This window comes from Microtus ochrogaster, unplaced genomic scaffold (genome assembly GCF_000317375.1).
Source record: "Microtus ochrogaster isolate Prairie Vole_2 unplaced genomic scaffold, MicOch1.0 UNK3, whole genome shotgun sequence".
In the NCBI taxonomy this organism is placed as follows: domain Eukaryota; kingdom Metazoa; phylum Chordata; class Mammalia; order Rodentia; family Cricetidae; genus Microtus; species Microtus ochrogaster.
The window spans coordinates 281,072-297,590 of NW_004949101.1; the positions used below are offsets into that span (position 1 = coordinate 281,072).

Consider the following 16,519-nt stretch of genomic DNA (forward strand, 5'->3'; position numbering starts at 1 on the left):
TGGGGCTGGCTGTAATGACGCACACCTGTGATCCCTACACTTGGGAAACGAGGCAGGCTGGAGGCTTGGGAGTTGCATACCAGCCTGGGCTATGAGATCCTACCTCAAAAAAACAAAGTGCTTGGATTTATAGAATGTTTGTTGACCTGGTAAATGTTCACTTGCTAATTAAATTAAGGAACTGAGTGTTATATGGCCGCAATTTCTTAAAAACAAAAAACATATGCACGTGGAAACACATCCAGAACACTGGAAGGGAGGTGCTGAAGTGGGAATGCTGGGCCTGAGTGGTGGTGTAGATAACCGCGCTCTGTTTTCTTCTGATTGGAAAGGCACAGCAGCGGTGTACACTTTTAAATACACTTCAGGAAAGTCACTTTTCTGTTTCTCCAGTCAAGCTTTGTTTCCTTGCTGTCTCTTTCAAACTGAAGGCAAACTTGGTGTTGTCAGCCACACTGTTCTGTGAGAGGAAACTTTGTGGCTCAATGTTTTAGGAAATGAATATAACTTATTAGCGTCGTCATTGTAAAGTTTTCCATTCATTTCTTGGATATGCATACCAGCATAACTGTTAGTATACCGAAGTTTAGCATCTTGGAGCGGTATACACATTTGTATATTTGGCTTATTAGATTCACACTCCTGACTGAGTACAGTTTGACCAGCTGTCTCATGTTCCTGCTGCAGGACCTTCTTGTCATGGGTTGCCTATTAAGTCACAAGCCAAAAGAAACATTCTTCCCTTAAAAAGGAAGAGTTGAGTAAGCATTACAAAGTGCTTTTGATGTTGGCCACATGAAGAGTGGAGACTGTTGAAATGGTCTTTCTTGTGAAGAAGTGATATTTTCCAAAATTAATATAACACACATGGTATTAATGAAGGCTGCATTGACCTTGTACAGTAGTAGGTTTGATTTACCAGTGTGGGTGGCAATCCCTGTGATCTTGTTTCCCTTGTAATAGAATCTGCCACCTGGATGGACTCCCTAAGAGTTACTGAGCCAGGATTACTGCAGCCACACGCCTTTAAATCCCAGTGCAGCTGCTAGGAACAAAGGCACACTAATGAGTCTGGACCGTGCATGACCGTCTACCCCCACTAACCAGCCTGCTGACCCACTACCCCAGATTTTACCTCCTGCCAGCGGTAACAGCCAGGTAACAGGCTCAGCTGAACCCTCTTTCACTGAATGAATTTTTCATTGTTTTTCTTAAATGCCCACGCTTCAGAGGCTATCAACTGCTTAAATGCAGCCATCGACATTTACACAGACATGGTAAGACATTGCATTGCTTGAATGGCTGTGGGGTGGCATCCTTGAGCTGCTTTAGAGTTCTGTTTTTCTTCCTGTTCTCAAACTGATTGGTGTTTTGTGTAGGTAAGGCAGGTGGATGACTCTGCTCTCTCCCCTAGGGAAGGTTTACAATCGCAGCCAAGCATCACATCACGATTGCAGAGATCTATGAGACTGAGCTTGTGGACATTGAGAAGGTGAGCACTGGCCGCGCTTATGAGCTCGGTGCAGAAGGTAGATGCTCGGCCTCTTAGGAATCCTCTCCTGCTCTTTCCCAGCTGATTGGAGTAGTCCAGAATCATTACAGGTGTTCTGGAGGAGACTGCCTAGGCCTAGCTGGCAGAGTAAAGGTACTCTTTACCTGGAGTGCCAGAGAGATACTGAGCTTACCTGTTGTTTGTGCTTTGATTCATGTCAGAATAGTCAAAGGACTTGCCACCTGTCTGCCAAGTTCTCTAATGCTCTGGAGATGTTGAAAGCATCCGCTTTCTCTGTCCACCTTGCTCTAGCCACTGCCCTGGGACCTGGGTACCAGCTGTTCCCTCTGCTTGTCCAACTCTTCCTCGCACACCCACAAGCTGACTCCTTGTGTCCTTCATCACCCTTTCCAGCTGACGGCCCCCTAATTAAGATTATAGACCCCAGGAATACTTAGCCAGATGACACCTCCACAAATGTACTCTTTACTCATCCCCACCCCTTTTTACCGCCACATTTCACCCTTCATCCTGTGGCATATGCTTGTTCACAGTTCTGGTATTTCTGTCTCCTTCCCACCTCTGGGCTTGGTGCCATATCTGCCGAGTTCCAAGGGCCAAGACATAGTAGGTTCTAAACAAATGCTAACGCGTAAGCAAGCATACTGCCCTCTCTGACATAGTCAAGGATGCAGGAAGCATGCAAGACTGATATACCAACTGCCAGTTGTTGCATTTACTTCATGCTATTCAGCCCCCAGCATACACACACACACACACTGCCCCACTCCCAATTTTTTATTTTATTTTATTTTATTTTTTTTTTGAGGAAGCTCTGGTCTTAATCTGAAGAGGGCTATCTCACATGTGTGTGCGTTGGGTGCACGGACTGGGGCCTGGGGAGTGAATAAAGTCTGCAGTTTATCTCTGGTGTAGGATTAATAAAGGGATGGGAGGGGACAGGTCTGCTGTGATGGGGGCTTAATTTTCTCAGCAACTGTGATGGACATTGTCTTTTTACTGACGAGTGGGTCCTGTGGAGCATGTGGAATATGCACAGGTATCATTCTGGTTGCTTTTAGACCCATTGCAGTCAGAAGAGCACACTGACCTGGCAGTTAGAGGAACACACTAGCCTGGCTGTCAGAGGAACACACTGGCCTGGCAGTCAGAAAGAGCACTCTGGCTTGGAGCCCATTCCTTATACCAGGGAATATTTCATACAACCACTTCACTACATGGGCTCCACAAATTGGGGTGAATGAAATGGCTTCTAGGGTTGTCATTTTTTTATTTTTGGTTTGTCATGGTGGCCTTTTGAACCTCTAGTACCTGGCCTGTTTTTGTTATTCTATGAATTAGCCAGTAGGTGGCACCTTTTTTTCACTGATGTATTTTGTTCTGTTGAAAGTAGTTTAAGAACTAAAGCCTGGGTGTCATGTGCGTGTGATCCCAGCCGTCAGGAGTTTGCAACTGAAGAGTTATAAACTCAAGGCCAGTATGGCTGCATAGCAAGGCACTGTCTTAAAAAAAATATGTATACTTTACACACACACACACACACACACACACACACACACACACACACAGAGCAAGTTCCAGGACAGCCAGAGCTACACAAAGAGACCCTATCTCAGAAAAAGCAAACAAACAAACAAAGATTTAAGAGTCAGAGGAATAGGGAGTTTGCCATGAGATAGTCGCCCTGGAGACTAAATCCATAAAGCCTTACCAGCAGGAGTGCCTAAAGATCAGCTGAACACGGAGAGCAATAGACGCACTAGTGTGGACAGAGGAAAACCCAGGCCTCAGCCCTAGCCAAAGTCTGCGGGCAGCTAAAGAATGCTGAGAGCAAGAGAAATCGTCTTCCCCAGGGGCAAGCATACCAGTTGGTTATCCAGTACCAAATGGTCAGCCCTGATACACAGACTGAGCATATGTGTAACAACAATTAATGAAAAAATAGGCCCAGAATTTGAAAGAGAGCAAGGAGTGTTTGGAGGGAGAAAACGGATGGGGAAAATTATGTAATTATAATATCAAAAAATAAAATAATTAAAACAAAACAAAACCTTGTAGCCAGGAGTGGCTTGAATACCAGCATTTGGGAGGTAGAGGCAGTTGGGTCTTTGTAAATTCAAGGTCAGCCTGAACTCATAGCAAGTTCCAGGACAGTTCCAGTGGCACTGCCTAAAAATAACTAAATAAATAAATAAAGGTTATAATGAACCTCTTCCTAATAAATATTAAGTTAGACCAAATTGTTAAGTATAGATTTCTCCCCAATCCTTCTATCTGAGACAGCAGCTCCATATGGCTCAGCTCAACCCTGTTTATTGCTCTCAGTGGAAAACTTGGAAGAGGGTAGCTCCCTCTCTCTAGGAAGAGGGTCTGTGGTCCAGGTTTTTTACAAGAGAAATGGGTATAGCTTTGTGTGCCTTGATCCATTTATTACAGAGGAAACAATGCTGAGCAGTTCAGAGAATAAGAAGGGTCCAGAAGAGGAAAGAGGGTGAGGCCAGGCATCAAATCTAAAGCTTCATAGAGGCCAGACATGTACTCTACCATTAGGCTACACCCCAGCCCCCAATCATAACTTCGCTGTGGTCCTTTGTATTGGATGTTGACAGTGGTCTAGCAGGGGCCTTCTGTTCATTCACTTCTGGTTACTGAGCACCTGCCATACAGTAGGTATTATTTTAGGCTTAGGATGCTATGGTGAACAGCAATCCTGGGCTTTCCCTCACAGAACTTGCTTCTGAGGAAAATGGAACAATGTGTGTGGTGGTTCTGAGAAGGATTCCAAGTGATTGTATTGTCCTGCTGCTTTTTATGGACTTTTCTATCTGTTAAAATGGGGTCATAGTGTACTTAACCTTTTTCTGACTTGGCACTTCTACCCTTTACCTTTAACTGTATGTAGCTCACATGTTGAACCAGTGAAGTTGTTTCTTTTTTTTTTTTTTTCCGTTATAAATAACACTGAAGAAATCTGTTCGGAGAGCATAGTAGATGGGTGGGCTGTGTGACTGAAATACAGAGTAGAAGTATCTTATTGCAGAATTGTTCAAGTGTGTATCCTTGGGATGTTCCACAACCTAGAGACTCTGGTAGTATTGGCTCCGGGAGCTGTAATCACTACTTTACAGACAGGCTGAGGACACAGGCTTTTAAAGGGGTATTCTGGTGTAGTTCTCAAGCCTGCTTCGTTGTAGTTGTTTTCTTATTTCTGTACTTTAGTCTAGTGGTTGTGTACTTGGGGCTTATTGGGAAAGCTGTGTAAATTAAGGCAGAGGACTACAAACCTATTGCTTGCTTGTGTATATCTGAAAGCTAGCAAAAGTGATTTACTGCTTAATCATCAGAATCAAAACCATTTGTGACCCATAAAAATTGGGCCAGTGAGGTGGCTTGGGGTAAAGCACTTGCTGTGTAAGCCTGATGAACTAGTCCAACCCCCAGAACCCAGACAAAGTGGAAGGAGAAAACCCACTCCACAGAGTATCCACTGACTTCCATGTGCCTCTGACCCAACCTCCCCAAATCAACTTTTTCAAACGTTGAAATCATGTGGAAATGAAGTTGTCCTGTCAGTCTCTAGACAGCATGCATTCTGATGTCATTGGTGGCTGTGCTGTATCAGGATCACTGAGTACTGCCAGCGGAGCTCAGTCAACTCCAAGACCCCAGAGTGTGATTTAAGCCACTGCAGAAAATTCTTATTTGATCCCTGTTTTAAACTGGACTGTAGAAGCCATTGGTTTTTCAGGCCTTTACCAGTATACATGCTCTGTTGTCCCATAACTGCCTGAAAAGCAGCGAATTATTTCCAAATTCATCTTGATCAGGCTTGTTTTCTTTTTCCTTCTGGATTTTCAAGACAGGGTTTCTCTGTGTAGCTGCTCTGGAACACTGTAGGCCAGGGTGGCCTTGAACTCATAGAGATCCACCTGCCTCTGCCTCCCAAGTGCTAGGATTATTCATGCACCACCTCCGCCCCACTCTCATCAGATTTATTAAAGCAGTATATACCACCATCCTGTTCTTCTAACTGCTTTGCATACTTTGAAGCTCTGATAGTATGTTCTACCTTCTGAAGTGTTGGTTGGGTCTGATTTCACTAATACTCTTGTCACAGCCCAGTGAGGGTGTCTGGCTTTCTTCTCTATCCATTTCAATGTTGCTTGGGTGTCACATATTTTAAATGAAAGGAACTCCTTTGCTTAGGTGATACTTGTGGTGGTAGGAAAAGCCAAAGCTGTTGCAGTAAGTTGCAGAGTATAATGGCTTCAGAGCCCTCTAAACTAATACTCCATGGTGCAGATTTGACAGGGATGAGTATGCTGGGATAAGGGGTCAGGTAGGAAGCAGGTTGATAGAATTCGGCCATCTTCAGTCGGCCCAGACCTGACCATGTCTTATAACTTTTAGAAAGTGGAAAAGAAGAAAGGGTACAGAGTAAGATGTTTGACTATTCACATTCTATCAGAGAACTAGTCATGGGCCCACCCTGACTACAGTGGAAGCTGGACCATGAGTAAGTAACTATTGGTTACTTTTCTGTTACTGTATATGAAACAGCATGACCAAAAGCAATTTATGGAATAAAGAACTTCTTTTGGTTTTGAGTTCCAAGGGGATAGATTCCATCATGACAGAGAGGCATGACAGCAAGTGACAGACATTGTGGTAGAAGCAGGAAGCCGAGAGAGAGATCATATCTTCAGTGTCAAACATGAGAGAAGGAAGTAGAAGTGGGGTGGGGCTGTAAACTCTTAAAGCCCACCCTCAGTGAGGGCTTCCTCCAGCAAGCCTGTACTTTCCCATAACTTCTCCATACAGCACCACGAACTGGGGCCAAGTTGTCAAATATGTGAGCCTAAGGGGAACATTTCTCATTCCACAGATAGATTTGGATGAAATCAACAACCATTCTCTCTCCAGGAGGCTTGAGGGCCACACGCTTTACTGTATTTGCTGAGGAGACCAAGTTCAGAAAGATTTATCACTGGAATAAGCTTAATTATAGGAAAAAAAATTGGTGTACATGTAGTTTTAATTTTTTTCTTACATATATTCATTTATTTTGTGTGTGCACATGTGTCATGACATGCTTGTGGAGGTCAGGGGACAACTTGCAGGAATCCCTTCTTTCCTCCTGCCATCAGAGTTCCAGGAATCAAACTCTAGTGTCAGGCTTGGCAGCAAGCGCTTTTACCTACCTAGTCATCTTACCAGCCCCTATGTGTTTTTAAATGCAATTTGTGGAATGAATTGTTTGTAAATTACATGTATGTACTTTCAGGCTATTGCACACTATGAGCAATCTGCTGATTATTACAAAGGAGAAGAATCTAACAGGTACATGCTTTTCTTCATATCTGTAATGGGCTTTTCATATGTGGTAAAGGATAACTCATCTCTGTCATCTGAGCATCTCTTCCAGAAGCAAGTGGCCTCAGGCCATGTCTCCTCATTACTGTCACTTACTCTGCACTGTGCTACTTTCAGCTCTGCTAACAAGTGTCTGCTGAAGGTGGCAGCCTACGCTGCACAGCTGGAGCAGTATCAGAAAGCCATCGAGATCTACGAGCAGGTGAAGACACTGTTATGTTTGTAACAATCACTGCTACCAACTGCTTAAACATTCCCAGCTCTCCCAAAGAAGTTTGGAAAGAACGACAGCCTGGTTTCTGTTTCCCTGATTTACCATTCTTGATCCTTTCACATATATAGAATACTACACTGTCTGTTCTTGTGTCATTTGTCACAGTGTTTTCAAGGTTCTTCATATTGTAATGTGTCAGTGTTTCATTGCTTTTCATGGTTGAATAATATTTACTCTGTGGTTTATATGTTCATCTGTTAGGAAGTATTTGGGATGCTTCCACTTAGGGTCTATTGAGGACATACTGCTGTGAACATTTGTCCTTAACTATTGTGGGAACATGTTCTCAGTTGTTTTGGCTACATACTTGGGGGTGGAATAGAGATTGTTGGGCTTCATGGCACACCCAAGCCTGCCTTACTGAGGACTACCGGAATCTTATAGAGTACTGAATCATTGAGCGCTCCCAGCACAGTGCCCAGGGCTCAACTTCTCTACATCTCCACTAGCATCTCTCTGTGATGCTTAATGAGTGTGAAGGGTCATTTCTTCATTCTCTCAGCATGACTTATATTAATTTTTATGTGCCCACTGGCTGTTTTCTGTTTTTGGTGAAATGTCTGAGTCCTTTTTCATTTTGAGAGTTAGGAATTCTTTAGCCCTAGATATTAGGATACAAGTTCTTTATGGTCAGGAATAACTTAACACTTTTTTCCTATTGTATGGATTTCCTTTTTATTCTGTTATTTATTTGCCTTGATCTAGATTTTTTTTAATCTTTAAAATAATTTTTTTGCATGTATTTATTTTGTGTGCGTGGAATATGTGAGTGGAGAAAATGGAGTACAGAAAACCTGTGGAAAGAGAGGACAACTTGAAGGAATTGGGTCTCTCCTTCTGTGTGTGGGTCTGGGACTCAGACTTAGGTCTCCAGGCAACAAGCACTTTACCAACTGAGCCATCTCGCCAGCCTCTGAATTTTTAATTTTTATGAACTCTTAGTTTGTCTTTTCCTTTTTACTATCTGTATTTTGGTGTTGAATCCTTGTATTTTTAAATTGAGCATCATGAATCATTTTAACCAGTAAAATGGTCTTTGGTCCAGTGAGTTAAGCTATTCGTGTGCCTGTTAACCAGGGATCCACCTTGACTCTAACATGCGAACATCACCTTACTCACTGTCACTGGGTAAAAACACTCCTCAGTGGTCTGGTGGTTGTTTCACTCCAGGGCTCTACTCCATCCATCCGTCCAGCTTTATGCCGGTATCACTTAGTTCTGACAAAGGTATCTTTACAGAGAAATTTGAAAACAGGAACTGTCTGTCCTGCAGTCCTTCTCAAGATTGTCCTCCTGCTGGATCCCTTGAATTAACATAAATGTTGGGATCAGTATGTCATCCTGCAGTGAATCTAGTTAATAGGACTTGAACTGGGTGTGTAAAGCAATTCAAAGAGCATATTAGTTAAGGTTCTCCAGAGACAGATAGAGCCAATAGATTGGAGTGCAGGAAGAAAAGAAAGATGTTAGGGGTTTGCTCTCAATGGTAGTGGTTGAGATGGCCCAGACCTATCATGAAAACAGATTATATGAGCCTAGCCCAAATGCAAAAGAGCTTTGTCTCAATTCTAGAACTATCAAGTGAGGAGGATCAGCTGTCCTTTTCTTAAATTAAAAAAAAATGTATTTTTTATTACATTTGTTTGTGGGGCAGGGAGTAAATGCAAAGAAAATTGTAGAAGTCAGTTCTCTCACCAGGAATCCAGGAAATGAACAGGCTGCCCAGCTTGGTGTAAGCACCTTTACCTCTGAGCCATCTCACCAGCCTTTTGCTTAGACTTTTTATTGCTCCAGGCATCAGTAAGTTGGCTGAGGCCCATCCCTGTTGGGAAGGGAAGTCTGCTTTTCTCCTCTGTTGATTGAAACATCCAGGGTGATATTTAGCTAGTATCTGGGCACCTATGGTCTACTCAAGTTGACATATAGAGTTAATCCTCAGAAAATATTGCCATTTTTTAATATTTAGTATTTAAGTAATATATTACATAGTTTTTGTGTTGCTGTGACTAAATGCCTGACAAGAGTAATTTAAAGACAGAAAGGTTTAGGCAGGCATTGGTAACACTGCCTTTAATCTCAGCATTTGGGAGGCAGAGTCAGGCAGTTCAAGCTCAGCCTGGTTATGAGCGAGTTCCTGAACAGCTGGGTTACACAGAAAAATCCTGTCTCAAAAAAACCGAAACCACAGAGGGGTCGGGGGAGGGGAGTGTTAAATTCCAGGGTATAAATCCTTTATGGTCAGAACTCACAGCAGCAGGAATATGAGGCAGCAGGTCACGTGGCCTCCACAGTCAAGAGGCAGAGAATGATGAGGGCTGATTGATATTCAGCTCCTTCTTCATCTTTATTTGTGGCAGTTAGGATGGGTATTGTAATTTAAAAAGAGCAGCTGGAGAGAGAAAGATGCCATGTGACAATTCCTGTGGAGGGGCTTTTGTTGGAGGAAGTAAATGGGAAAAGGGGGGAAGGGAGAGAGGAGATGGGCCTTTGGGATCAGGAATGGAGGGGGATACCCACCCCACCCCACCCCCACCCCTCTGAGGTTTTGTCCCCTCAAACTGTCTGCTGCCCTGGTCAGCTTCAGATTGTGCTGTCATTGGCGGTCTTCAGATTGTGCTCCAGGCTGCTCAGATTTTTATCGTCCCTCTTTGTACTGGCCCTAAACAGTGTTAATTGTTTAGACAGCTAGGGCTGTTGGTGGAGGTGGAGCTCAGGCTCCTCTTTGGCCTTCTTAATACCTAGGAAGGAAACTCTCATTCTCCCTGGGCAGAGGAAAGGAGCCTTACCATTATGATGTGGAAGTTCCCACCCTTGTTAGGCCTCTTATGACCTCTGTTCTCTCTTAATTGACTTCTGGAACTTGTGGATGCTAGGTTCTTTATTTCTATGTTTGGGTTATAGTAAAGAAGATAAAACCCAGTAGCCCTGCCCCCTAGCCCCCATGGGGTTTTCCCAGATTGCACACCCCTGGTTGGTTGGCTGTCCTGGGCCTCTGTCCACAGACATTTGAAGTGTTTATCTAATCATTCTTTATCAACAAAACATTAGGAGTGAGATATGGGGTAAGAACCTTGAATTATCAGAGAAGGATGGAGAAGCCACCAGTGACCTCCTCTCCTCTCTTCCATTCCTCGGTCCAGAAAGCTGAGATCCTCTCTCAGTCCTACCTTACTACTTCTTAATAGACTCGTAACTATCACCATGCACAAAACTCAAGTCCAAGTGGATCAAAGACCTCAACATACAGCCAGCCACACTGAACCTCACAGAAGAGAAAGTAGGAAGTACAGTTGAACACAGGAGACCACTCCCTAAATATAACCCCAGCAGCACAGACACTGAGAGAAACAATAAATGGGACGTCCTGAAACTGAAAAGCTTCTGTAAAGCAAAGGACACGGTCAACAAGACAAAATGACAGCCTATAGAATAGGAAAAGAGTTTCACCAACCCCACATCAGACAGAGGTCTGATCTCCAAAATATACAAAGAACTCGAGATTGGTCATCAAAAGAACACATAATCCTACATTACTACTTCCTATCTGCTGTCTGTCCTCAGTCCTTCAAGACCTCTATGTTCAATTTTGTCAGTTAATGGCTAGTTCCACCTCTGACTAAAAGCAAACTTTGTCAGAATGCGATCAAAATGTCATGGAATAAACATATGTTTTTTTTTTTTTAATAAACTTCTAGTTGCACTTCATAGGAAGAATGGGGAAAAGTTTAGATCTTTTTCATTGTCTTAGAAACAGAAGTATTTTTAGACATTTTTAACAGTTCCTATGCCTAATAATTATTTCTTATCTAGTAAAACTTTGTACTGTGTGGTAGTGGGTATATCAGTATAAGATACTGAAAAGTATTTTTTAGAATAAAACAGGTGAGCAGGCAGTGGATTGTTTGCCTGTGGTAGTGACTTTGCTGTCTTCTCTGCCTAGGTAGGAGCAAACACTATGGATAACCCCTTGTTGAAGTACAGTGCAAAGGATTACTTCTTCAAGGCAGCGCTCTGCCATTTTATAGTGGATGAGCTGAATGCCAAGGTGAGAACATGCTCCTTTCTGATGACTTACCTTACTCTTGAGAAGACATGCTTTGTCGTTCTCCATGTCTCTTCACACAGGTCTTAAGAGCAGTGGTGATGGCTCAGCTGATAAAGGACTTAACTCACAAACCTGCAGACTCGCATTCAGATGCCCAGCACCCATGTAAAAGTCAGGTGCAGTGGCTCACATCTGTAATTCCAGCACTGACTGAGGAGCAGGGCAGAGATAAGCTGGTCCCTGAGCCGTGTGATGAACCTTCGGGTTCAGAGAGATGCTGCATTCAAAAATAAGGTGGAGGATGACAGAGAGAGATCCTTGATATTGACCCCTTACCTCCACATGTACACACTTATGTGCAGATACACACAGCCACATGAATACATACTTATCCTGCCCCAACATATACAAGTAAAAATAATAGTTCTTCTGTGATGTGTGAGTTTGAGTCTTTTGACATCTGCAGTGCTGTCCCCTTCACGTTTCCATTAGTGGTTGCTTAAGTAGAATGGGGAACTAAGAGAGAAGACAGTAAAATTAATGTCCTCTGTCCTTTTTACATTTGCTTGCTATTTACTTATTTTTGTGGGGAAGGGATTGCTTGTGGCTATGTCACAGCACACATGTGGAAGTTAGAGAACTCCTTTTAGGAGTTAGTCTTCTTCTACCATATAGGACCCATGGATCAAACTCAAGTCAGACATGGTGGCAAATTGCTTTTACCTGCTAAACTACCTCATTGCCCCTACTAGCTTTTTTGTTGTTGAGACAGGGTGTCTCTGTGTATCCCTGGCTGTCCTGAAACTTACTGTGTAGACCAGGATAACCTTGAACTCAAAGAGATCCACCTGCCTCTGCTTCCCAAATGCTGGGATTAAAGGTATAGATCACCACACCTAGCTTCTAAATACTCTTAAAAAGTGTGCAGACAACCTCAGAAGTGGAATTAAAATAAAGGTCGGGGAAAACTGCAAAGCAAGGGGACAACTAGAAAGCAGGATTGGGCTTGAGCAGCCTTGGCACTGCCATCTAGCGCTCAAAGAGCCCCAAAGAAAAACTGTGCCGGGGTCATTCCTGCCCTATGGGTATTTGGCATTTGGAGGATGTGAAGGAAGGTTTCAGTTTAGCAGACAAGTATAGATCCTGGCAAGTGAATTAGATTTTATTCAGTTTTCTTCTGTCCAGTAGCCCAACTGAAATCTAAAAATTTTTAGAAATTTTATTCTCAATTGAAATTAAATAGGTAACATAAATAGGTTTCCTGTTATGATGTGTTTAACATATTTCCTCAACAATTAAATGGGATTGAAATAGTTTTTTTGGATTAACAGAGGGCATTGACAACTTTCTTAGTTCACTAAGTTTTATATTGACCAGGTGTTTTCCTTCCTCAGCTTGCTCTTGAGAAATACGAGGAAATGTTTCCAGCATTTACTGACTCCAGAGAATGTAAATTATTGAAAGTACGTACTAAAGCAACTTTGAAGACAAAAGCCTTTACTGTTGGGTGATGGCACCAAAGTGGGGCAGTTGATGGGTGGAGTTTTCATCAGTAACTCTTCTGGGGGTGTACTGCCTACTGGACTTATTGCTGTAACGAAGTAATAGAGGAAGTATGTTTTGGCTACAGTTTGATAGGCAGTCCATCATGGCACCAGGGGCATGAGATGTTTGGTCACACTGTGTCTTCAATGAATAAATAAGCAGAGAGAAATGAATGCTGGTGCCTCACTTGCTCTTCCCTTTTAGTCAGTCCAGGACTCAAGAGATGGTGGGTCTTCCTTCTTTAATTCTTCCTTCTTCACTTAAACCTTTCCTGAAACACCCAAAGATGTGTTTAAATAGTGACAAAGTTGACAATGAAGACAAGCCATTACTTGAGTACCTCAGACTTGGCTCTTTCATTGTAGATATTCCTATGTCAAGAAGGTTTAGTATTTAACACTGTTCCAAAGTAGGCAGACTTAAAAGGCAGTACAAAGCTAGATCCTCTTCTTGGGTAATACTTATATCTGGATATATCCTGTTTTGTGAGATACTAGGAACATCAGTTCATGAGATACCAAAGTGGATTGTGTCTAAAGTATTTCTTCAGAAACAAGACTTCCTAGCTTAAAGTATTTTCTTGTTTTTTTTTTTTTTAAATATCACCAGAAACTTCTAGAAGCCCATGAAGAACAGAACAGTGAAGCTTACACTGAAGCAGTAAGTTACACCTTTAGGGAATATTGCATTTTTAAAGGTTTATAGTATAAAAATTCATTTATCTTTACCTTGTGTAAATTTTGAACATTTATTTGAATGTGGCTCAGTTGCTTGTATTTTCTAAAGATGTTTTGTTTGTCCACAAAGCTCGATCCTCTAGGGTTGGAGAGATCACTCTGTGCTTTAGAAGAACATTTGTTTCTCTTTAAAGGACCAGAGTTGGATTCCCAGCATGCCACAGCTCATAATCATCTGTGACGCCAATTCCAGGGGATCCAGTGCCCTCTTCTGACCTCCATGGGCATCTGACACATACATTGTTGTGAGAGTTGTCACACAGAGTTTTAGTGCTGAAAACTGACAGTGTAAAGGAGGGCTTATGGTTAAGACTGAAGTAAAAAACTGGGCATTTGGTGTACTGTGGTGTATTTGTATTATAGGTTACTTTCTTTGTACTTATGGGGGTTTTTTTCTATTTTTTGTTTATCATTTGCAATCCTGTGTTCAAAGTCAAGCAGATTTCTCAGCAGCCTGGAATGATTCCGCTCCAGTCCTAATGTGACAGTGAAAAGGGATATCATAACTTTCACCTTCAAAGTACTCTCACCAGTGGCGCTGCCTTTCTTTGCATGTGCTGAAATCCATCAAGGGAATTCTGCCCCCATCCCCTAACTATTTGATTATATTTTTTTTCATGGTCAGTAAATAATAGTTTTCTTCCACCTTTCTAACTCTTATGCCATGTCCACTGTCCTCTGTATAAAGAATTTACCTTTGCATTTATAATAGCTTTTCTGAATTGCCATGCACATGTTCACATACAGAGAAAAATTAAATGCACAGGCTTATGGAATAAAGAAAACAGTTTTGGGAGAGTGTTTTTGTTTATTTGTGTTTGTTTAATTTTTTTTGAGACTTGGTTTCTCTGTGCAGTGGTCCTGGCTGTCCTGGAACCCACTCTGTAGACCAGGCTGGTCTCACACTCACAGAGATCCACCTGCCTCTGCCTCCCCAGTGCTGGCATTAAAGGCATGTGCTGCCACCACCTGGCTATGAAAACTGTTTTTACTGAGGAAAGTTATAAATTAGAATGAATAATTTCTAGTCAAAGTCAGTGAGTTATTACAGTAACATCTTCAGACAGCTTAGGTCACTGTCATATTGTGTTTTCAGTATATTTCAGGGTATAATTCCTGTTTTTGTTCCTTAAACCAGGTGAAGGAGTTTGACTCAATATCACGCTTGGATCAGTGGCTGACCACCATGTTGCTTCGTATCAAGAAGTCCATCCAAGGGGATGGAGAAGGAGATGGAGACCTCAAGTGAAGTGCTGACCTCTTTGTGGCATGCAGCTCATTCCTTTTTAGTTTTGTCTTCAGGCAAAGCGATCTTTCTGGGATGCTCATTTAATGACTTAATTTTGTTGTAAATAAGCCACACAATTTATGTCATAGTTTCAGCTCGCCATGTCTGTGTTACTGTGAGAATGGGAAGCTTCTATTCAGTTTGTGGTTATGACAGCCAAAGTATATAATGCTTATCAGAGTCCTCATCGTTTTCTGAGAAGTACTGCCAAATCTTATTCCTGTTTCTCTGATATTTTCAGGGCCCATGATCAATGTTGCCATGTGTTTTTCCTTTTTCCCTAAACTCTGGTACTCAACCCAGTTTTATAGATGCTTTGCAAAGACATTGTGCATTGGTATCTGGATGGACCCTTTATACAAGTGGTTTAGTTTAGGATGGTTATTAGGAATAAGTTTTTAATTCAGATAGAAACTGTCTGGCTTTCTTTTATAGTTATTTTGATGGTGCTAGTGATGAATTAATTTCCTTTTTATTTTGCCCCATATGCTCACATGTACATGGCAGGCACTGAGAACAGCTGGGATCTGTTGGCATCACTTGCATTATAAGGGAAAGGAACTTGCTGGCAGGTTCTGTGGTCCTATTATATGGATGAATGTCAAGGTGGATTTCATTGATATATATTTTTTTAACTTACACAACAATCTATGAGAAATGAATTTTTTTTCCCTTACCAAGAGTTTCCACTTTTAGGCATAATGGAAATCTTCATATTTTCACAAAAATGTTATAACTGGTATCTCCTTCGTTCTCACACTTATACATTCCTCACATTGATTCTGGGCCATGGTCATGCCAAGCTTGAGCAGAGTTGGACAGAAGATTCCAGCTGAAGCTTGAGAGTGTGTGGTTAGTGTCCATATGTTGAGCATGGTAGTTAAGTGGGGGTCAGTGTGGCATGTGTTTGTTATCTCTGGTTGGATAAGAACCTTACCTATGTCTGATGATCCCTGGTTTATTCTTAACTGAAGTGACTTCACGTGTATGTATGAGTTCTCTTGTCCCATTTGATTTATATAAGATGTATGCTCTGTTATTACAGAGTTTGACTCTCCCTGCTACTTTATATGCTGATACAGTACTGTAGACATGGTCTTGCTTCCTGAGTTGCCTGTGCATTTGTATGCTGAGATGATCTGTGCTTAAAGAGCATGTGTTACTAGAAATACTTCATAGTCCTAATGTACTGCTGTCATGTGACAGACAGGTATGAAATGGCACCGGAATGGTGTTTTCATCTTTGGATGGCCCTGGAGTAGGGTTGGCGGCACGAACTGTGCAGTAGAGTGGCTATGCCAGGACCAGGGTTAAAGGAGGAGAGTATAGGACTGTTGAGAAATTCACATCTTTCAGAAGTGAAAGTAGCAGGATGAGATTAGAGACATGGTTTCTGCTCTTCCAGGGGGCCCAAGTTTGAGCCTCAGCCCCCTTGTTGAGTGGCTCAAAATCACCTGTAACTCCAGTGCCCCCAGGAGTTCTAAGTACCCTCTTCTGCCTCAATAAGCACATGCATACAGATAAACAGATACATGTAAATGAATATATACATACATGTAGACAAAACACTCATATATAAAATAATAAATCAATTTTTAAAAATATTTTTAAAGAAAATATTAGCAGGCGATGAGGTTGAGATTGGTCCCATGGGGACAGGTGGTAGGTGTCTGTCAGGCACTGTGAAGACTCTCTAGCCCTGACCTGGTGGTAAAAGGCTGTGTGTGCAGGGAACTCAGAGGCC

General features: G+C 42.2%; 1 protein-coding gene across 2 annotated transcripts in view; it reads left to right on the forward strand.

Annotated features, from left to right (window-relative positions):
• The window catches only part of Napb (NSF attachment protein beta), a 39,407-nt gene extending 22,894 nt beyond the window's left edge, over positions 1-16,513 (forward strand). The window contains exons 4-11 of one of the 2 annotated variants that reach the window (XM_005365478.3): positions 1,231-1,277; positions 1,415-1,492; positions 6,798-6,853; positions 7,004-7,088; positions 11,101-11,205; positions 12,600-12,668; positions 13,360-13,410; positions 14,626-16,513. In XM_005365478.3, coding sequence (XP_005365535.1) covers positions 1,231-1,277; positions 1,415-1,492; positions 6,798-6,853; positions 7,004-7,088; positions 11,101-11,205; positions 12,600-12,668; positions 13,360-13,410; positions 14,626-14,736 — 602 coding nt within the window. In that variant the 3' untranslated portion in view covers positions 14,737-16,513. The remainder of the gene's footprint in view (positions 1-1,230; positions 1,278-1,414; positions 1,493-6,797; positions 6,854-7,003; positions 7,089-11,100; positions 11,206-12,599; positions 12,669-13,359; positions 13,411-14,625) is intronic. The other variant, XM_013353197.1, reaches the window with a different exon arrangement.
• Positions 16,514-16,519: the final 6 nt, after the last annotated feature.